Raw genomic sequence first — 24,215 nt, forward strand, 5'->3', positions numbered from 1 at the left:
AGTCCTTAATTTAAATTTCCTTTAAAATTTGCAATACACACCTTACTACTTTATTATAAAATAGGCAAAACGTTGTTACCTCATTAAAACACTTTACAAACTTAAGGTTTATAGAAACACCCTAAACGTGCAAATTCACCTTGAGTCAAACCATGGATTAAAACAATTTAACGATTTAACTTCACAACTTTTGGTAACTCTGTTACATACACATTAGTAAGTCTCTAAAGGGCAGCTAACTAGCTAAAGCCTTATTCTCAAGGGTAACCCTTAACAGCACGTAAGTACTAATCACTATCCCTGTCCCCCGTCAGACTGTCACTAACAGGTACATAGATACCTGAAGCAAGCCAAACCAATAACGTCCTTTAACACCAGGATCTGGGATTTGGAAATGAAAAAAATGTAACAGTGATGAGAATAATAGCTAATATTTACTGACTGCTTATTGAATGCCACAAATTCTCCCAAGTGCACCACAATTCATCTTCTCAACAGCTCTATGTGATTTTATAGATCAAGTTAACCTGCCAGGGGACTCAAAACCATTTCTGTTCTGGCTCCAGAACATATACACTTAACTACTACCTCTTACCTACTACCTTAACTATACTACCTCTCAAAAGATTGGGAATTGTTAATGTCACTTGCTGCTAAGGACCCACAGCTTGCCCTGGTTCCAGGCCTTCCCAAGCCTTGACTGTTCAAAAGCCTTCTTTGGAATCTTTGAGACAACATCCAGGAATGAAAGAAACCAGATTTGGTTTTTTGTTTCTGTTACTTGAAACTAACCTAATGATCCCACCTGTTAAATTAATTTTTAGGCCTCATTTTTAGAGAAATGATACTGATGAAACCTAAATTTATACCATAGATAAATCATTCCTTTACATTTTTTTAAAAGAGAAATGTGTTTACAAAAGGCATTGACTTCAAAGCTTCTTTTATATCATTCCCTGAGGCAAAACCTTTTTTTTTTAAATTTATTTATTCCTCAAAGAGAGAAGGAGAGTGGGAGAGAGAGAGCGTGCGAGCACACCACATGCACACAAGCAGGGGGAACAGCTAGGAGAGGGAGAAGCAGGCTCCCTGCTGAGCGAGGAGCCCCAGATCATGATCTAGGGTTGAAGCAGATGCTTAACCAACTGAGCCACCCAAGTGCCCGAGGCAAAAACTTCCAATGACTCTCCCATGTTACAGAATAAGTGAGAGATCAGTGGAAATGTAATAAGCCTTAGGTATCACCTAGTTCTCTTTTTATAAATGAAGCAATACAATAGTAAAAATCAGAGCCCTACAGTCAATCCCTCATAGGGTTTGAGTTCAAATACTGTTTTGCTATGTTCTAACTCAGGCAGGGGTGACCTTGGGCAAGACACTTAAATCTCCAAAGCCTCAGTTTCTTTTGGAAAAGAGACAATATACTACTACACACCCTGTTGTTATAATGAGTTCTAAACCATCTACTGAATTTAACAAAGTATCTGGCACATACTCAACACGCACTCAATAAATGGTAACTGTGATGGTAGTGATGAATGACCTGATGCTCAGAAAAGGCAGGGAACTTTCCCAGATCATCTGGTTACTAAGAACAGAAACAAAACTAGAAACAGACTTCACACTTGCAAGTCAGTGCTCTTTTTTCTGTACCATCCTATAATTTCATGGATCTAACGTTCAAAACTATCTCCAATCTGGTATAATTCTACCCTTTTTTCAACCTTGTCACGACCCTAACTTTTATTCATTCATTCACCAAATATTTATTGAGGGTTTTCTTTGTTCTGAACAGTTTCTAGTGTTGAAGATATAGCACAGAACAAAAGAAGGGGAAGAAAAATAAAAGCCACCTGCATATCCAAAAAAATGGGAAGAAAGAGCTAAGAGAATGACCAGCTCAGAAATGACAAAGGGCTCCCCTCCTGAAGTTTCTATCAGCAGGGGATAACGGATTGAAAATGACAGATAAAATACACATAACATGGAAGAACCTTCCTTTAGTCTACTTAACATCCCCAGAAATTGTTTTTGTTTGTTTTTTTAAAAACTTATTTATCTGAGAAAGAAAAAGAAAGAAAGAAGATGTGCATGAGCATGCGGTGGGAAGGGGCAGAGAGAGAAGAGAAGCTTAAGCCAACTCTGCACAGAGCACAGAGCCCCACACAGGGCTTGATCTCAAAACCCTGAGATCGCAACGTGCGCCTAAACCAAGAGCCTAAATCGAGAGACAGACACTTAACCGACTGTGCCACCCCGGCACCCCAACATCCATAGAAATTGCTTTAAACATACCTTCACTCAAGTATTTGTTTCAACACACACTGTGCAACCAAACCTGAAAGCCCAAATTGTTAAATCTCTCTCCAACCCCTCTATACATTCTAATAGAAATTTTTTCTCTTAACTATACTGACATTTAGATTTTTCTAATGCTCTTTGTCAGGTCAACTTAACCTGATAGTTTATGCTAACTTTCCAGATACGTTTTTGACTTCAATGACTCACTTAAAGTTCTCTGAAGTCAAGATCTGTATTGTATTCTCTTAATTTTAATCCTAATCCTAAAACTCCAGCGCACAGTCTTACAAATACTTTTAGACAGATTTAACCTCTTTAAAATAGTTCACTAATGTCTGGGACATCTGGGTGGCTCAGTTCGTTAAGCCGCAGCCTTCAGCTAAGGCCAGGATCCCAGGGTCCAGGGATAGGGAGCCTTCTCTCCACCTCTGCCTGGTTGTGCGCTCTCTCTCTCTCTCTCTCTCTGACAAATAAATAAATAAATAAAGTATTTAAAAAAATACTTATGAATATCCTATTTAAGTAACACCTGGCACTCAGATGATACCTGGTAAGTATTTGCTTTTGTTGAAATAAATGTTAAATGTTTTTTACAAGATCAATTTACAAAATTCTATTTTATATCCTCTCTAGAACCCTATCATGATCTATGAAATGTATCAGTGCCAAAAGTAACTTTGAAATGTGAGAAAGACTGAATATATTCCTACTCTATCACTGAAAATGTCCCTTAAAATATTAAGAGAATACCAAAATTAGACAACTAAAACATAAAAGGAGAAAAAGGAATTCAAATCAGTCATGGTCTTTTTCTTTAAAAATAAGCAGAATCACCTGCCTCATGTAGAGTTTGGTTCAAGGTACATGTTACTACAAAAAGATATCATACATACACCTACATACACCTGTTAAGAATAATTAACACAAGACAAAAATTAATACTGCAGCCATACCTTATGCATAAAAAACTTCTGTATTTAAAAGAGTCTCTCACTCAAGAGAGGGGGGGAAAAAAAAGGCTTGGCATTTATGTATATGTTATACCAAAGTAAGAAACCAAAAAGAATTCCCCTAAGAATAATTTACTAAATTCTGCCAATAAATTTTATACACACACACACACACACACACACAGTGTTTCACAAAAACATAGATCTTCATACAGAAAAAAAAAATTAAAGGCTCATTCAACATTTAACCCACATTTAGCAAGCATATATTATTTGTCAGACAGAGTTCTGGGGAACAAAATATGCAACCTTACAAAGATTACATTCTATTAGGATAAAATCTAAAAAATAAAATAGAACAGTTTCCCACAAACTTCTTATATGCTTAAGATAACATAAACATTCAGATAAACACAATGGTGCCAGGACAGGGAAGCAAAGCTAACAAACTTCTAAGAAAAAAAAGAAACAGAAAATCTGAAAAGCCCAATGCAAAAATCAGACACAGTTCAGTGACCAAAAACTACACTTAATAATGTAATATTCCAATCAAACTGATGTCATCTTTCAAAGTTCCCAAAATTATAAAAAGTAAAACATTATTTACAAAAACTGTAATGAACTTGGTAACAGTTCAGAAGCTAATCTGTGGTTCTGTAAGAAGTTAATATGAAGCTTAGTAGTTATAAGAATGGTTTTTGTGATATTAAAGGCAAGGGCATTCACTCACTCTGCCAGTTACTAACAGCGAGACCTGCAGTTTCTTCATCCATAAAATAAAAACAATAATACTCCCCAGGACTGTTACAAGGATTAAATGAAAACCAAAAAAATTCAAATATCCAGATGGATGGATGAATATATCAACTCACTAGAACACTATTCAGTAAAAAGGAATGGACTGATACATGTAACAAGGATGAATCTTTAATGCAGCATGCTGAGCAAAAGAAGCCTAACACAAGGGAATAGGAAATCCATTTAAATGAAATTCTAGAAAAGATAATACTTATCTACAGGAAGAGAAAGCAAATCAGCAGTTGCTTTGAACTACTAGTGGAGAGGGACTGACTTGCAAAGAAGCAAAAGGGAACTTCTTGGGTGTTTGAAATGTTGTTTTATCTTTTTTTTTTTTTTAAGATTTTATTTATTTGTCAGAGAGAGCAAACACAGGCAGACAGAATGGCAGGCAGAGGCAGAGGGAGAAGCAGGCTCCCTGCCCAGCAAGGAGCCCGATATGAGACTCGATCCCAGGACGCTGGGATCATGACCCGAGCCGAAGGCAGCTGCTTAACCAACTGAGCCACCCAGGCGTCCCGAAATGTTGTTTTATCTTGATTGTGGTGGCATTTCCTCAGGTGTACACATCTTTCAAAACTCATCAAACTCTATGCTTTAAATGAACACACTTTACTTACTGTATGTAAATTTTACCTCAAAAAAGTTGGTTTTTAAAAAGGATTAAATGAAATATTAGTACGTAAAATTCTTAACGTTATCTGAGACACTAAAAATACTAAAAAAATGGTATTATAAAAAAATATCAACTGCCACTATACAACACTCGGGGAGGTGGCAGAATCACCGATCACCTGATCTCTCTAGCTAAGTTCTAAATAAACATATATTTACAGTATCTGACCTAAACCAAGTGCCATGAGGAGCACGATCAAGATTAGGAGGGCAGACCTTAGGCAAAAGAGAAACTAAGGAAAGGGAAGAGAAGATGGCTGTATGCCCAAAAGAAAATGAAGAGCTAAGAGAATGACAGAGTGCTATCAGCGCCAAACAACACCTAAATTACCTCAACTAAGTATCATCAAAATGTAACTCAAAACTGAGTCAATGACTATATAAACAAAGTCTAATAACAATCCGATAGATATAGTCCTTAATTTTACTGGCAGGGGCGGGGGGAGCGGGAATAGAAGAGAAGTAAAATCCATGAAGGTAGTTCAAGTGCAGTCAAAGGATTCTGTCAACCAAACAGCAAGGGAGTCATACTGTGGACAGTTTAGAAATGCAAAAAGCAACAATTATAAATCCACAATCCAAAGCTTTTTGTTTTTGTTTTTTTACAAGTCTACATGATTAAAAGAAATACTTATGAAAGTAATTAGAACATGCTGATAATGGAAGCTGAATTGAAATATAATTCAACTGAAACACAAAACATTTATGAGATTTATATTTTACTGCTGCTTAGAACTATTGATCATGGAAGAACATTTTTTTTTTTAAGAACAAGTAATTCTGCTGAATAACAGAAATCCTGTAAAGACCAGAAGAACTGATCTGGCTGTTACTCATGAAAGCACAAGTCTTTTGACTTACATGTCAACTTAAAAGATGAAAAGAAAAAAACCTAACACCCCAACTGGACATTCTGGGAAGGGAAAGACTTTAGACTATAAATCTTAACTGTCAGAGTTTGTTTAGTTTTGTTTTGATTTTAAGTACCTCCACTTGGAACACTGGTAGAAAGGACAGGACAAAGAGTCAGAAGTCCAGGGTTTCAACTCTAGTTCCACCAGAAGCTGGATTTCTTCTTCCCTAAAACTGGACAGCTGAAGCACCGTACTGAAAATTGTCCAATATAATCTAACTTCCAATCTCTAGATGGGAAACCACAACTTCTGAAAAAGTTAATAGGGAAAGGGTTAAACACTTGTTTTTTAATACATCATTAAAAGAATAACTAAAATGCAGTTTTCTTCCTCAATTCAGATAAAATACCAAAATATATGTGGCAACCTAAGGACCTAAAGCAGTAAATATATTGCTGATCACCGTTCAAAAAAAGCAGCTTATCTTCCAGGGCTAACTGTTCATTCTAGAACAAGTTTCCTAATTTCAGTTCTTCCCAAACCAAAATAACAGGATCCAAGGAATTACATTCTTTATTGATACTTCAAGACTCATGAGCTACTTCTCCTTTTTAATCAAAACCCACAAAATAATAAATTTAACTTTGTGGAATACAAAGTTGTGTTTTTTAAAGTTTAATTCAATTAATTCTCCTACATACTATAACTTTAATTATCATTCACATAGAAAACTGAGCTAAGGTAGAAATAAACTTTAAGAATAAAAAGAATGTTCTCCTATGACTTAGATCTAAATCTACTGCAAATATTGGGTTTTCTTTTGCTGGGGGAGGTCATCTTATTATTTGAAAAGCTGAATATTGAATGTTCACCCTGATACTATTGCTATATTCATTTTCTGCTCAAAATGCAAGACTTTCAAGTAACCAAAGACCAAAGAGAAATGTGATTAAATCACAGCAGAAAGTAGTAATAACAGGGTAATATAATGAGGTCAGAACTGGAGCAGCCAATCAAAAGCATAAAAGCATTTCCTGCAATATTAATAGTCAAAAGAGAAAACCAATCACAGGAACCTCGAGCCTTCTTCTGACAGTCACAGAAGCAAGAGAACCAATCCACGCACAACCAGGGTTGACAATAAGGCGGGACCGCAGGTTCATTGAAGAAATTCTTGAGGGTGCACTTACTATGAACTTCGCACGCAAGTAACACCATTCCAGAGTCATAAACACAGTCAAGCCAGATAAAATTCATCCGTATGCAAAATCCCGTCAGGGAGAAAAAGCATAATTTTTGCAGAAAGCAATGTATTCTCAAAAAACGTAACTGTCAATTTAGATGCATTAAATCCTCAACTTCTAGAAGACCCTCCTCTTCGATGACAATTCTCGGGGACACGGCGCGAGGACCGGGCAGCGCCAGCAGCTCCTAGCGGAACATCTCCATTTGCTTTCTAACACTGCGCGCCGAGCCGGCGCCTTCCTGGCCAGGCCAGCAGCGCCGTCCCTCTCGCGGCCGGGGAGCTAGCCGGTCAACCGCTTTCTACCGCTACACCTCACTGGGTAGTCACGGCCCCCGCCCTTCCCCGCCGCAGTGCTGCACCGCCTCATCCCGCCGCACCACCGCCGGCTCGAGAGCGAGGGTTACCTTGCTAGAAGGAAGAGGATTGTTTTGAACGCGTTTTACTTTCCATAGTCATTTTAAAAAGAACCCAATGCAAAACTAAATTTGAAAGTGGGGGGGCGAAAAATCCTTCCTATCCAAAGAATCCCTCGCTCATTAATTAACCCCGCACCGGAGAAAGATTGGGGGGAAGGAAGGAGGTAAACAGAGGCCGTACGCCAAGTGCGGCCAGAACATCCCCTGCGCCATTCCCGGCCGCCGCTTACGGCAAGGCCCCCTTACGGCAGCGTAAGCGGCGCTGCGAGCTAATCACAACACTGGGACGCAACAACATGGCGGCCGCGGGCGGGCGCTGCGCCGGCCGAGAGGGTTTACGCTACTCCGCCGGCGTAGGGTCCCATGCATTGGAGCGGCAGAGGCGCCCTCCAGCGAGCGTAAAGCGCTCTGTGAATGGCGAGGCCCGACTGACAAAGGGGAGGGGGGAGGAGGGAAGGGGGGGTAATAAACACTCGAGTCCCTACCGATTCCTCCTCCTTCTCCATCCCGGTGGGCATCTGGGGCACGGCCCGGTTGATGGAGACGCAGTCGTTGAGATCAGGCATGTCCTTGCCGCGGTAGATAGGCAGCGGTTTGGCGGCGTCCAGCGCCCGCGCTCGGAAGGAGAGTTTACTCATTGTCTCCCCGCCTTACAGGAACAGCCCGGGCGGCGGCGGCGGGGCGGGCGGGGAGGGGGGGAGGACTCCCGCCGCCTCCTCCACCTCCTTCCTCAGTGCAGCGCGGCCGGCCCGCTCCTCCTCCTCCTCCTCACTGCCCCCGGCCACAGCATGGGCGCCCACCCCGCCCGAAAACAGCCCCCCGCCGCCCGCGGCCGCTTCCACACACTAGATCCGCCGCTCGCCCGCCCGATCCGCTCCCTGCGCCATGGCCAACATGGCGGACATTACCACAGCGGCGGCGAGCGATCCCGGCAGCCCGCGCGAGAGCGCGCCCCCGCCGCGGGGACGCGCGTCGCCCTCTCCCTCCCTTCCTCCCTCCTTCCTCTCCGTTCCCCTCCCTAGCCTGCCCACCCACTCTCTCTGCGGCGCGGCCGGCCCGCGGGAGCGTGCTCAGCCTCGGGCAGCTCAGGGGAGAGGGGGCGGCGGCGGCCCTCGGCTTGCCGGCCGCGTCTAGCCCTGTGGCAGGTGCCAGGTGCGCAAGTTAACGCGCCCCTGAGCGTGCGCCTCTGCCTCCGCGGCCCCGACCCGCCGCTCGCTGGGTGCCCCGAAGGAGAGCGCTGGGCAAGACACGGCCGCGCGGAGAGCGTGTCTGCAGAAGTCCGTGAGCGGGAAAGGAATATGTCAGCCAGGGCACAACAGCCACCACCGAGCCTGTACTTAGAAAGCGCTATCTCCACGGTGCCCCGAAAGCCGGCTAATTCGCATCCTCCAATTCGCACATCCCTGGGAGGTGCGAAGGGTCCGTTCCGTCTGCCCACTCAGAGCCGCGCAGATCTGCTGGTCCGCCCGCCCCGAAAACGGTCGTGCAGCCCCGGCCCTCTATCCTGCATGCTCTTCAGTACCTGGCCCAAAGAACTCTTCGCAGTAATGCGTCTTCACTCATCGTCGCCCTCGCCGGGAAGATGCGAATGGCAGCAGTGAGGGTTAATGTTTGAGGCTGCCAGATGCAACAAGTGCCCTTGAACCTGTCACCCAAACTTCTTGGAGTTATTTAATGGGTGGTAGATATTTCTCAGATTTCAAAAACCGAGTTCTTAAGAGTTAAACTTATAAAAGTAAACCAAGGCAGCACACATTTCCAAAGTAGCAAGTGTGTGTATGGGTATTGTGAAAGAGGCAAAGAGGTTTGAAGTTCCTGCCCTCAAAGAGCTTTCATGTTAATGGGATGACAGGATGGTTGGAAAGATGAGTAACAGTAAGAGTCATAAATAGTTGAAGAACCGGGCAACAGGAAAGATAAATGATGGGGGGAGGAATTAAAAAGTGTAAATACTCAGGGCACCTGGGTGGCTCAGTCCATTGAGTGTGGGACTCTTGATTTCTGCTGAGATCATGGTCTGAGGGCGGTGACATCCAACCCCATCTTGGCCTGCCCAACACCCCTCCACTGCTGGAGTCTGCTTCGGATTCTCTTTCTCCCTCTCCCTGTCCCCCACCATGCTTGCACACACGCACTGTCCTCTCTCTTTAAAAAAAAAAAAAAAAAAAAAAGAGCGTAAATACTTTACACAGTAGATGACACATGGCAGTAGAACATGATTAGTTACAGTTGAGTACAATGAGTTGTACTGGCAATAATTGCTGTAAGACAGCAGAGAACAGATACATTACCTTAGCTTGAACTGGTTAGAGAAACTTTTAAAGAAGAGGGGAAATGAAGTAGACTCAAATTTAAAAAGTATCAAGACTATTGTTGACATCAACTTTGACTAGCCAAGGGTTTCTTCTTTAGTCTTTTAAGCATTACAGCTTTTGTACAAAATCCCTAGGAAAAGTGTAACACATATTATCGTTTTCTTTTTTTTAAATTAAATTAATTTATTTATTTTCAGAAAAACGGTATTCATTATTTTTTCACCATATATTATTGTTTTCTAATAATTGATAAATATTCTGTTTGGCTCAGAGAAAAGTAGGTGATTGCCTGAATTCCAAAGTGAAAGAATTGGTATCTACAGTCATTTTTATTTGGCATCAAAACTCTGTCTCTTCCTCCATTACCTCTCCCTCATCTCCTTATTCCCCTCTCCCTTTTTCTACCTCTCTTTTCTCCCCACCTCCCACTTTGAAGGCAATATGGTGGGTATGGACTTCATGACACTGTCTAAACAGTCTTACACATTTGATCCAGCAAGACATCGAGCACTATTTAGCAAGGCTTAAGTGTTTCCCGTCCACTTTGTTGTTGGAAACAACGGAGGTGCTGTTACTCACTTGTAAGGAATACCTCTCTCAAGCTTATGGTCATGTCCTGCTCTGAATACTTCCCTCTGGCACAGTTCTTGTTCTTTGCAAAGAGCAAGATCTCGTTGGTAGGGGGTCAACACTGTATTCAAGCCTGAAAGGGGGCAGAGGGAGTCATCCAGAGCTTTTCCCTGCATTCTCAAGTTCAGAAAGGGTAACTTTTTCAATATATTTATTGTTACTCTCTTTCAAGAAAGGAAATATTGAGTATTTATAATAGACCACACACTTCAGTAGTACTTTATGTATATTATCTCAGTTAATTGCATTCCTCTTAATTCTCATTATAACCCTATGAAGAAATTTTATAGTTTTACTAATAAGGAAACAGGCTCAGACAGCCGATTTGCCGAGTCTCAAACACTAATAATTCACAAACTGGTTCAAAATCCAGGTCTAGCCTGACTCGGAAACTCTTGTTTTCTCATCAGTGCCACACTGCTGTCCAAGCTCATTCAACATTCTAAAGTTGCTCTTCCAGATTACTGAGACCCTTTTAACCAGTGGTTAATAGAGTCATAACCCAGAGCCTAAAGATGCAGTAGCCTTAAGCAGAGCAGGAACAACATCTGCTCTGTTAATCACCGTATCTCTAGTTCTGTACCTCACATATTGCAGGCCCCTCACCTATACGTGTTGACTGATTTTCCCTGAAGAAATTTAGTGATAATGACCCCATTCCAGTCCGGCTTGGAGTTCACACGCTCTATTGGCCTGTCATCCAACCTAGCCATTGCTGACAAGATTTGCTTTTATTATGGCCTACCCTGAGTTTCAGGACCAATTAAAGCAGTTCAAAGAAACTTTTTTGAAACCGGAAATGCTATTACAGTAACAGGTTTTTGCTCTAGTAGTTACTGTTTTATTGTTCTTTTTCCTTGACGATGTAACAGATTTCTTCTACAAATCTCCACTCTCTTCTTGCCCTATAGGTAATGATTATAGAGCTGGTAATAAAATAGTTTGAGGCAGATAACACAGTATGCTTTGCAAGTGGGACACAGCCCGTGTATTCTTGGCTTCCACTTCAGTCCCCAAAACAGAATGCCTCTGTTTCATATTTGGAAAATAGCTTTTATTTGTGTACAAATACTATTTTTCATAAAGTTGGTATCTAATCTATTTGTTAAATACCCATATACTTGTTAGAGCTAGAAACAAAGTATCTTTTCAACTTTTGAGGTAAATCCTGTTATAAAATGTTTTTATCTAAACCTGTTTCAAATGGTTGTGTAGCCTAATAGCCTATTTTAATTTCCACATACAATGCACTGAGTACAGTTATCCTAAAATTGGTCTGCTTATATATGCTCTGGGCCAGTTCCAAATGGCACGCATTTAGCTAAGCAAGTATAGTATATAAATACCCAAGAATTAGAAATAGTTTTAAAACTGCTTTCTAAATGTAGTCTAGATTAGAATAAAGGTCAAATAACTAAGGATTGGGATTATATTCCAATTTCCATTTCCCTGTACTGCAATCAGGGCAGGCAGCTTCCAAATAATGAACAAATTACTTTTTGAAAGAAACCTCAAAACTAGTAAACACAGTTGCTATTCAACTACTTCTGAGTTTTGTAAATGTCACGTTCTTTCTAATTGGCTCCCTATTTCAGCAAACCCAATTGAAAGTTAATTGGGTTGGTATGTGAACTGCATCCCTCCCCTCCCCTTATGTTCCCAGGAATGAGCCCAGTACCAATAAAGCTTCGTTGTTTTCCGTATGTAATCTGAATGTGGGGTCTGCATTCATTACAATCAACCAGAATCAACCCCCTGGTCCCAGTGCCCTTTACTGAGGCAACTCTGAATCTTTGAGACATAAGGACGGAGACTGCAACTCAAAGGTGACGTGCTAAACATCTACTACCATCTTTATATTCGCTCTAGTGAAAAAAACAAGATGCTAAATAAAAATTTATGGCTGCGGCTCAGTCTCTTAGCAGCATCGCTCCTCTCAGACCTGGTTGGAATCACAGGGTGCCACCTTGTGTATAAGCTGACGATGTACTTCCCAGTTCCACAAAGGATCCAGATAGACTAAAAAATAATCAGCCCCAAAGCTCTGTCTTTTATTAATCAGGGAAAAATGAAACAAACATAATTAAAGGAAACATTTGAAAACATACAGCTTTAGAGGGTCCATGACCCTCAGTTTTGAATCACGCCACAACCTGTCTCATTTGTTGCCCCACCCTGACCAGTAAACACCCGCAGTGTCCCACACGTGGATTAGATTGCTGCTATTCACTCAAGCTCTTTGATGGGGACACCAGGAATGAGTAAAGCTCTTGTGGCAAATCTACCTAATTCAACTAGGACAACTATTTGTGTGTTCAAACAGCAGACAAGCTCCGTAGATTTAATGTCAGGACTTTTGGTTTCTAAGAGAAACTAGGCTCCATCGATGTGATGAATGTGATCCTACCTACTTTAATAAACGGCTGAGTTTGAAACAGGGAAACACAATTGATGGAGAAAGGCCATGTGGGGTCAAATAGGATCTTTTCCAATTCAGCTAGCTACCTTGCCCTCGAGAAATTGCACTGTTTCAGTACAGCTGCCATTCAGCTGAAGCCACCATGACATTCATGGAACCGACTGGACCTTTCATATAATTTTCAGGAGGGAGTTGGAGAGCCTGGGGCTGCAGAGCTACAGGTATACCACTCATGTCTGTTCAGGTCTCCTGTAACATCTGTCCCTCCCAGTTGCTTCCCTGGCCTCTTCTAGCAGTGTATCATTTTCTCCACAAACATCTCTGAAAGGTACCTTGGAAGGTGGTTTCTCTCTCCCTGGGAAGGCAGTTTAGTCTCACTGGTGTGCTGGCACATCTCAGACAACTAAAGCAGGCTTGGAGCACTCAGCTAGTTGGGTCCAAAGTGTTAGCTGAGAGAAGTTCATTGTCAAGAACCTTGGGTTACTAATGTACATGTGGTTCCCTTCACCTATTTTTTAATCGCTCCCACTACCAAAGGACTAGTGTTTATAAACACAGATTTGTGAATGGAATATGCATTTGGAATCCTGAATTGAAGAAAATTGGAGAGTTGATTTTGTAAGAGCCACGCCTTATTGATCTGATCTTTGTTGTTCCCAAGAACAAAATGGTCTGTTTCCTAAGGAAAGGTTATGGTATTAGCATATTGAGAGCCCCTAAACAAAAGCTTCTGGTATTAACATACGGAGAGCCTCCTAAGCTCCAGAGTGACTTGTTAAGAGGCAGGAAAGCAATTTTATGTCTCCCAAGTTAAAAAACAGATCGGCTTGTCTTTCATCAGCTATTAAAAGGTGATTTGTGCAAAGGAAGAAACAGAAACCATTGAAATAAAATACGCTAATTGCCTAGATATTTACTGGTTTACCCAAACGCCTCATCTTATTTCAGAAAGGATTTCAGGTGGTTTTGAGAGTAGTACAAGGATAACATTTGGGCTCTCAACCTCCTGGTAACATGAAATTTCCCAATCATGTGAAAATAGGAAACCTCGTTGGTTTCACAGTTCACAATATCCATTAAACAAAATGATTGCTCAGGAGATTTATAATTGTTTCTGGTCCTAATCAGAATATCCAAGAGTTCATAAATAGAACAACTAGGTGGTATGACGGACATCTCAATAGTATTCTTACGAAAGACACAAAAGACACAAAAGAGGCACCCCAGGACTATTTCATATACTGATTCTCCATATATGTTGATGGCATCATATGTGGTCCAACCCAAACAATTCTGCGGGGGTTAGAATGTCAGATGCCCTGAGCCCCACCCCATGCAGATCTGGGAGTGTGAATGAACTCCATGGCCTCCAAGCAATGCTTCCCAAAGAGCGTTTTTCTCTCAACTCTCTCCTGATGAACGGTGTGCCAAAGAGCTCAACATTGTGTTTTGTCGCAATTGTCTAAAGTGTGGCTCTTCTAAATGCCCAGTTAAGACTAGACCCATATGCCTTAAATGACTGGGTTGTACAGTAGAGAATTCATGTCCTTTTCCGGAAAGGAAGAGGCTTACCAAGGACCAGTGCCTGAATAGAAAGTTGTCCCTCCTGCTCTTGCAGTGAGCCTTCTCCACTGCCCGGGCCAAGTGGTAAACTTGCCTTTGCGTAAACAAGGTGTGCATTGCGATCTCAGGTTAGAGAGTGTGCCGAGGGGAGCCATGGAGAAAGGGTGTTCTTGCACACTAGATCTACAGGGGCTAATAGCTACTCTTGGCCAGTTTTGTTTTCTAGCTCTGATTCGGCTTCTAGTGCTTATGTTGTTGTACCTTTACTTATGGAGCAGCCCCCGCTCCGCGGCTCACCACAGGCAGCTTTTGTAGCTCAGAGACAGTGTCAAGTCTGGTTTTGAAGGAACTAGAGCCTCAGACTGCCCTCTTAAAGAAGACATCAGCTCCTCAACTCAACGCCGTACAGGGGACACTTTTGTACTAAGTTCCTCATCTTCCATACTTCCCCACTCCAGTGATCCTTCACAGCACTAGCACTGGTATACAGGCCCATGCCTACAATGACCCAGACCTGCTGTTTTAGGTTAGCTTGGCCCAACTCCATGGACAAAGGGATTCCGGGAGAAGATGTTGGTTTGAAGGCCAATTCTTCCCTAACACTGATGCCTTTCACTAAGCTTGGGAGCAGCTGTAGCTTAGTCTGAAGCTTGCTACTCGAAGGCCCTACTGATTTTCTTGGTCCTTTCTCCTACTACTTCTCTATTTCATGGGGATAAAATGGCCTAAGTAGTATGTTTCAACCCATGTATGCAATAGCTCCAGCTATTTAAAATGTGCCAGAGTGGCTAACCAAAGAAAGCAACATGTGAAACCTATTTTAAGCGTAGAGATAATTCTGGAATATTCCACCAAAATATTCCCTCTAGCGAGGGAAATGAGATAGCAGGGAAAGGGGTGGTGGTAAAGAGAAATCCTTACCTCTCACTGTGCAAAGCCCTTCTGTACAGTTAAATAATAATAATTCTACAGAGATAGTTTAAAAAAATCATTAAAAAAATTAAGTCAGATAATGGAGCACACTTGGGGAGAGAGATAAAGCTTGTCTCTGTATGTTATGACCCTTACTATTTTGCTTAACCTCTGTGACTTTATTTGTAAAATGGAAAAAATATGCCTGTCTCATAAGCTCCTGATGAGAACAAATGAAATAACATGGTACAAATTGACTAATACAGTGCCTGACAAATAGTAGAGGCCCAATAAGCATTAAAGCTATAGTTTCTTTTCCCTTCACTGTCTTTTTGTTTACATGGCTTGAGATGATTCAAAATAGAACTGTAGCACATATAAGATGAAACCTTGAGTTTTGTTTTTTTTTTTTAAGACTTTATTTGACCGATAGAGTTCACAAGTAGGCAGAGGCAGGCAGAGAGAGAGAGGGAAGCAGCCTCCTCACCGAGCAGAGAGCCCAAGGCAGGGCTCAATCCCAAGGGCCCTGAGATCATGACCTTAGCCAAGGGCAGAGGCTCCACCTACTAAGCTACACAGGTGCCCCTAAACCTTGAGTTTCTCCTCTGGTTTACAGTTTATTTTTAACTCTTTAATTTAAAACTAGGGACGCCTGGGTGGTTTAGTGTGTGAAGCCTCTGCCTTCTGCTCGGGTCATGATCCCATGATCCCAGGGTCCTGGGAGCCCACCATTAGGCACTCCACTCAGCGGGGAGCCTACTTCCCCCTCTCTGCCTGCCTCTCTGCCTACTTGTAATCTCTGTCAAATAAATAAATAAAATCTATTAAAAAAATAAAACCAAACTAAACAGAACATTGCTCCTACTCTCTACCTGCATCTCCATTAACACGTCATTCCCTGGCCCTATCTCAGTTTCCAGCATGGACAGGAACTATTCTTCTTTTTCTTTTTTTAAGACTTTATTTATTTATTTATTTATTTATTTATTTGACACAGAGAGAGAGAGAGATTGAGAGAGAGAGACAGTGAGAGAGGGGACACAAGAGGCAGAGTGGTAGAGGGAGAAGCAGACTTCCTGCTGAGCAGGGAGCCCAATGCGGGGCTTGATCCCAGGACTGATCCCAGGACCTCCAGGACTGGGACTTGATCCCAGGACCCTGGGATCATGACCTGAGCCAAAGGCAGACATTTAGCCACTGAGCCACGGAGGTGTCCCATGAATTATTATTATTCAAATCATCATGGTGATAGGGTCCTGTCAAAGAGAAAACATTAGATCCTTCAGAAAGAGAAAGTCTTGTCTTTATTAAGCATAGACACACTCATGTCTAAATACCTAATCGGACTCTGAAAAGTTCAATTTTTCATTTTCCAAAAGTTCTCTTCGATAACTATAAGATGAATCATATGACCTTAAGACCAAGATTTGAGGGGAAGGATCTGCTTTTCCTTCCTTATTTCTGCTCACCTCCTATCCTTCACTCTTTTGTCCCTTGCTTCCATTCTCTTCTTATGTTAGGAAATTCTAAAGCTAATTTTTAGAAGTTAATGTTTCTGTCCGAACAGCAACATGATTAGTTCCTGTTCAAAATCATTAAGAGATGAGATACTTACCCATGAAAAATCCCATCATAATCCATGAACAACCTTGTCTCTTAGTTTATGTTCATCTGTAAAATAATGCTACCATGTTCACAAGTAAGATCATAAAAGATATTAGAAAGAGTCATAATGTAACATCCTGGAGGACCTTCCAAAAAAATTTGCAAGTGATGTTTGAAAATGTTTGTCTGATTGTTTCCAGCAAACTTGTCAGAATGTATCCAACCTAATGTCTGCCCTTGTACACACTCACTTACCTTTGTAAAGAGCCAGATATCTCTCAGAGTCAAACTGGTGACTAAAACATGAGCTGTTTGAATTTGGGAGGTGGGGTGTCCACAGAGGAAGAAGGTAGTAATCCTGGTTTGTATGTGATTTTAAACCATCCCTGCGGGCCCTTCCAAAAGAAGAGTTCCACAGATACAGTAAACTTATCTAACTTTACAGTTTGGAGGATTACTCTGATTTGTGTGTTTGTGTGTTGGTGTGCATATTAACCCAAGTCCATTGCCCAGTAACCTTCCTTTATTATCCATTGATATAACTTAATTTAGAGGAAAATACTAGAGCATAAGACTGGTAGCCTTGGTTTTACTAACCTTTCCTGACTCCCGAGATACAAGAAATTTCTCCAGATAAGAGCTTAGCCAAAAAAGAGCAGACATCCTTCCCAACGTTGTGTTGCCTGACAAGATATTTCTTCTTTATTAATTTGACAAACTTACGAACAACTCTAAAGGCTCTCCACTTGAAAAAGAAAGAGTATGCAAGCTTGATTTTATTTGTTAATTTTTATATAGCCTTTAGTCCATAGAAATTTTATCACTTGAAGATTCACCTTGTCCTAATTTGAAATAATATGAAATAGCAAAAGAGGAAATAGCTCCAAGACACTTAGCATTGAGAATGTCAACTTCATTTCCATCCACAAACTAGAGATTTGTTTCCCACCCTGGAAGGTGATGCTTGTTCTCAGTATTACAGCTAACAGCCCAGAGCAGGCACAATTATTGACTCTTGTGCCCTGTTGCCTGATCTATAGCAATAAATTCCCAGGGTGGCTGCGCAATTACACACAATGTGATCACTATCACAGCAGGCCCAGCTACATCTGGATACACAACATGATCGCTTACCCAGTGGACACCGTTCAATACTGTTAGACAACATGATCACTACACAGCAGGCCCCTTTCTATATGGATTCCTAACATGACCATGACTAACACACCAGGAAGTTGCACGCATCCAAACTGCACCCACCATCCCCAGAGAAACAACTTGACAGGAACATGTCATGTAATACCTAACTGCATGTATACACTCAGGTATAGACACCTCGCACAAGGTTGTTTAGCACAGCAATTTCTGCCATGTGGAAATCTGACCACAGACATGGTGAAAATAGATTTGGCCATGCGGACAACATGTGATAGGATTTTCAATAAAACTGCTGGGATGACAGGCAATGTTCTAGCTTCAGCCAGGTGTCAATAAGCAAAGGCCTAATGAACAAAGATCTGTAATTTAGAAAAATGTCACGACAAACGGGCCCAAAGGAAACGGCAAGGAGCACACTGTTTTATGTGGAGTGTGGATTTTCCCACACCCCCTCCACCAGTGCCTCTGGCGGAAAAGGACGCTTTTGATATTATCCTGCTACTCATTAGAGTACATCCTTTTGAGGGAGGGTGCTGTGTCTCTGAGCTGCTTTGATATATGTGAAAATACACCAGCTTCTTTGTGTAAAGTAACGTTATCAACAATTGTGTGGAACAAAAAAAGAAAAACTTTTAAGGCAAATAAATGGAATACTTCTTTTTTGCCAGCTTTAAAGAAGCAAATGAAATTGCACATTTGAAATCAAAATAACAAAATTTGAAATCAAATTAACAAAAAGGAGAGTAATTATTTTATCAAAAACCTTTTCACTTACTTTTAAATGATGCTGTTCCTGAAGATTCCAGTCTGGCTGCCCTGGAATGTGGTCCAGAAATGTACGTGACAGTATTTGATATAGATTTATCCTGCTGCTTCTCTTTCCTTCCACATCTTTTCTCTAATTTTCATCTTCCTTTTCCTCTCCCATTCTCTTTCTTTCCTTGGCTTTATCCTCTTCTCTTAATTTTTTTTTTCTCTAGGTATGGGCAGGGTTGGAGAGGTTAGTTGGGGGGGGTCATGAGGAAAAGAGAAGAAAGTGAATCCTGCCAATTTCATAAGCCTCAAGCCATGTTCCAAAACAATATAAGATACTGCGGTATTCCCTTTGCCCTTTAATTATAGTACAAAGATCATGCCACCAAATTTGCTACAGTCATGCTTCCTAGAGGAAGGTCACCAGGAGCCAAGAGAAGATAGGCAGAGATCTTGGGTTGAGCCTACAACTGTTCATGTCTGGTTCCACCAACTAGAAGATGCTGCATTTAAAATACTTATGGCAGACTGGGATTGGAGCAACTATTGTCTGAGTTTCCCACCAATGGTCTCTGTAAATAATGAAGCTCTAGTCTCTGTGATCATCCCTTTCCTCTGGCCTCCGCCCTCATTCTCCACTTATTTATTGGTTGTCTTGTTTTGTTTACTTCTGGCAGGGATTATTTTATTGAATATGAGTGAAGCAGTATAGACTAGAGAGCCCCAATTTAGGACACAGGAAGCTGGTACCCACATCTGGCCCTGGCATTAGCTACCCTGTGACCTTGGATAAGCCATGCACCCTCTCCAGTCTCATTGTCCTTGCTGTAAAGTGAGGAATTTTCTGTGATGCTCATTTGGTTCCAAGATTATACAGAATAAAAAGGAATAAGATTCCTTTTCTATGACCCTTCAAGATAAATGAGGCAAGGTGTAAATTATAACAATGCTTTTAGCATCCAGAAGACATGATTCTTTTGTCCTTAAAAAAAAAAAAAGTTAAAACTAGGGGCGCCTAGGTGGCTCAGTCGTTAAGTGTCTGCCTTCATCTCAGGTCATGATCCTAGGATCCTGGGATTAAGACACATATCAGGCTCCCTGCTTGGCAGGAAGCCTGCTTTCTCCCTCTCCCACTCCCTCTGTGTTCCCTCGCTAGCTATATCTCTCTCTCTCAAATAAATAAACAAAATCTTTAAAAAAACAAACAAACTAGCAGGATCTTATCTAGAGTCAAACTTAAATGGCTGCCAATTTTCCTACTGGTTTTATTAGAATATAAACAAAGGTGGTCAGAATGGTAAAATATAAACCTAAAAATAGGTTAAAGTTTTTAATTAAACTACTGGTTTCTTAAATTTCCTTATTACTTAAGATATATTTTTATTATAATTATTTTTTTAAAGTAACTACTAGAAAGCTTTTAAAAAATTATTTGACTGGATTAAAATAGCGGTGTTATTATTACCACAACCCATATTTAAATGCCCCCTGAATAACATAAGGAGAAAATGGTTTTATTTTATAGAATTAAGACATATGGAGTTCTTACGATAGAAACATCTTTCTTCTCAGACACAAGGTATCATTCTTCTTCTTTTTTTAAAAAAATATTTTATTTATTTATTTGACAGAGAGAGATCACAAGTAGGCAAAGAGGCAGAGGCAGGCAGGGGGGCTGGGAAGCAGGCTCCCTACTGAGCAGAGAACCTGATACAGGGCTCCATCCCAGGACCCTGGGATCATGACCTGAGCTAAAGGCAGAGATTTTAACCCACTGAGCCACCCAGGCACCCCACAAGGTATCATTCTTTATGATACTATTCCCTGGAAGAAGACATGGAGAGCTGCAGGGAGGGAGAAGAAAGAGGAGGACAAACACTTATGGAACAGTAACATTTACCAGGCAGTATACTAGGCACTTTCAGTTCATTTAACACATACCTTTTGAATCCTTTCCATGCCTAACCTTGGAGCTGAATATGGAATTGTGAGCAAGAAAGACATCGCCATTGTTAATTCCATAATAATCTTTAAAAGTCCATAAAATTGGGGCACATGGCTGGCTCAGTCAGTGCACCATGTGACTCTTGGTCTCGGGGTTGTGAGTTCAAGCCCCACATTGGGTGTAGAGATTACTTAAAAATAAAATCTTTTTTTGTTAAGATTTTTTTAAAAATTTATTTAACAGAGAGAGAAAGAGAGATCACAAGTAGGCAGAGAGGCAGGCAGTGGAGGGGGGGGGGAAGCAGGCTCCCTGCTGAGCAGAGAGCCCAATGTGGGGCTTGATCCCAGGACCTTGAGATCATGACCTGAGCCAAAAGCAGAGGCTTAACCCACTGAGCCGCCTAGGCACCCCAATAAAATCTTTTATAAAAAGTAAATGAAGTCCATATTATTGACCCATGTTCCTTGCACTGCTCACCTTACATTTCATTCCAAATCACAAAGCTTAATATGTTTCCTTCCATCCCTCGCAGGACACAAATATACCTTTCCTTTTCTATCCTATGCCTAGGATTGGTGATGAATTAAGTGCTATTGAATAGAGAGCAAGTCAGCATCTGTAAAGCACATATTACCTCCTTTTACTCAATTAACTACATTAATAAGAATATTAACATCCAACTCTTACCATCTATCCAGACAGAGAAGTCAATCAGAAAAATTAACAACAGCCTGAGATTTCCTTGGGTTTCATGGAGTTCTGTTTTTTGTTTTGATTTTTTATTTTAATTGTAGTAAAATACAAATAAAATCTATCATCTTAACCATGTTTAATTGTTTAGTATATTCACATCACTGTGCAACCGGTCTCCAGAACTTTTTCATCTTATAAAACTGAAACCCTATACCAGCCAAGCAACTTCCCCTTCCCCCACCCCGCTGGCCTCTGGCAACCACATTCTACTTTCTGTTTCTAAGAATTTGACTACTCTAGGTACCTCATATAAATGGAATCATACAGTATTGTCTTCTTGTGACTGGCTTATTTCACTTAGCAGGATGTTCTCAAGGTTCTTCCATGCCATAGTGTGTGTCAGAATTTCCTCCTTTTAAGGCTCATCCCCCATTGTATGTATGTACCACACTTGTACATTCATTCATCTGGCAATAAACACTTGGGTTACTTCCACTTCTTGGCTACCATGAATAATGTTACTGTGAACATGGTATACAAATATTTCTTTGAGACCCTGATTTTAATTCTTTTGAGTACAGACAGAAGTGGAATTGCTAGATCACATGGTAAGTCTATGTTTACTTTTTAGATGAACCTCCATTCTGTTTTTCATAGCAGCTGCAACATTTTACATTCCTACCAATAATGTACAAAGGTTTCAATTTCTCCATATCTTCATTAACACTTTTTACTTTCTAGCTTTTTTTTTAATAGTAGCCATCCTGATGAGCGTGAGATGATATCTCATTGTGGTTTTGATTTGCATTTCCCTGAGGATAAGGGATGTTAAGCATCTTTCATATGCTTGTTGGCCATTTGCATATCTTCTTTGGAGAAATGTCTACTCAAGTTCTGTGCTGGTTTTTTAAGTGAGTTATTTGATGAAAACTAAGTAACCTGATTGTATAGCTTTTTGAAGTTTATATAGCATTCACACAATTTGCTGTGTTTTTTATTTACAATAACACCATGGGGCTGGCTGGTAAATATTGTGCCATGTCCAACAATAAAAACTGAGAATGAGAGAAATAGTACTTCGACCAAATAGCCATTAAAAAGCAGGCCCAAGAGTTCTTGGGTTAAGTTCTACATTGTTTTTGCAGGAGCATTAAAAAACACATATTTTCTGCACCAATAGAAAAAAAAAAAGAATGAATTTATTAAAAAACATAGAGAATATAATCAAGCTGTGAGTTGGAGACAAATTTTGTTGAACCAATCCCAATTTCCATGTACATTGTCTTTTTCCAGGTATCAGAGCTGGGAAGCCATTGTCAGTGGGAATCTTTCTTTCCTAAGCTATAATAGAGACGTCTCCTGGTGGCCTTCCACCTGTGTGCTGAGGAAGGTGGAACTAGAAAGCAGTTGGAAAGAATCCTGGGAAATTCAGTGGCTGACTTTTCCTATCATGGACTAGGATCATTGTTCTTAGAGATAAATTGAAAGTCCAAGACTCACAGGGGCACGGGGGTGGCTCAGTCAGTTAAGTGGCTGACTCTTGATCTTAGTTCAAGTCTTGATCTCAGGATGGAGAGTACAAGGCTGCACACTGGCCCAGGGCCTATTTTAAAAAGTCCAAGACTCACAAACATTACATTGGTTTACCATATATCTTGACCTAAGTTTAGTGCTCTCTGCCTGATTGACTTTGTGTGACTGGATGATCCCTCCATAAAAATTAAACAGACGGTACGCTGACTAGGAATCTTTGAACTTTTCTAGAGTATGTTTCTGCTCTCAGTTCTCAAATAAAGAGGAGATATGGGAGAGGGAGGAAAGTATCAGAAACAGTTTCTTTTCCAAAGATCACATCCTTAGGACATTCACCTTTCTCATTTCACTTATTCATTCAAATATTCAGTAATGCTGGCTATGCTTTCTAATTTCTTACTTATTTACTTACTACTAAGTAAGGCTTTCTACTAAGTAGAAAAACTATGATGATTAAAGATGAGACAGTATCTTCTCCAGGTGTCTACTGCCTGGTGGAGGAGACAAGACTTGTACACAGTTAACTATGGTGCAACATAGAAAGTGATAGGTATCTTAGAGAAGCACACACACAAAATGCTATGGGAAGAGCAACCATGGAGAGATACCTCCTGGCTGATTGGCTTGGCTCTACGTCAAAAAAGCTTTAGGGGGAAATATTATCTGAGCTTTGAAAAATATGTGACTAGGTAAAAATGGGGTAAGAAGTGCATTCTTGGCAGAAAGAACTGTGTGAGCAAACGAATGAAGGAGGAAAGGATAGGATGCATTCCAGGATCAGTAAATGGAAGAATGAAGCAGTTGAGTGGAAAGATCTAGGAAACATCAGCACGTCTTCCAGTCTTGGTCCTGCCTATGGAAGGCTATTTGGTTACAGTCCTCAGTTACCCTCACCCTTAGTTTTTGATGTTGCAGTTGGCAAACCTGCCAACTGACAAGGTCACTGTGAATGTAAAATATAGCAAAATGTGTGAAAATGACATATAAAGCATAAAAGCTATAGAAGCATATGGAGTTCTTTTTTTTTTTAAGATTTTATTTATTTATTTGACAAACAGAGATCACAAGTAGGCAGAGAGGCAGGCAGAGGGGGTGGGGAAGCAGGCTCCCTGCTGAGCAGAGAGCCCGATAAGGGGCTTGATCCCAGGACCCTGACAAGACCTGAGCCGAAGGTGGAGGCTTTAACCCACTGAACCACGCAGGTGCCTCAAGTGTATGGAGTTCTTACTGGTAGGCTGGGGCCCAAAGAAGGAAGGCTTAGGGGATTGCATGAGCCATGTGCATCACACCCAGAGGTTCAAAATTTTCAATTATGCATTTATCAGTGTGTTTGTTTACTTATTATTTTCCTATTAAGCTATAAGATCTACGAAAACAGAAACTAGGTCTTTTTCACTCACTGTTGTACTTTGCACAATACCTGATGTTGGTATTCCATAAACAAATGTT

The 24,215-nt window shown here is 41.0% G+C and overlaps 1 protein-coding gene across 2 annotated transcripts in view; it reads right to left on the bottom strand.

Annotated features, from left to right (window-relative positions):
• Positions 1–7,945, bottom strand: part of EPC2 (enhancer of polycomb homolog 2) — a 114,119-nt gene extending 106,174 nt beyond the window's left edge. For both annotated transcript variants that reach the window (XM_044242513.1, XM_044242512.1), the window contains exon 1: positions 7,726–7,945. In XM_044242513.1, coding sequence (XP_044098448.1) covers positions 7,726–7,878 — 153 coding nt within the window. In that variant the 5' untranslated portion in view covers positions 7,879–7,945. The remainder of the gene's footprint in view (positions 1–7,725) is intronic.
• Between the last annotated feature and the right edge of the window lie 16,270 nt (positions 7,946–24,215).

This window comes from Neovison vison, chromosome 3 (assembly GCF_020171115.1).
Source record: "Neovison vison isolate M4711 chromosome 3, ASM_NN_V1, whole genome shotgun sequence".
NCBI lineage: Eukaryota > Metazoa > Chordata > Mammalia > Carnivora > Mustelidae > Neogale > Neogale vison.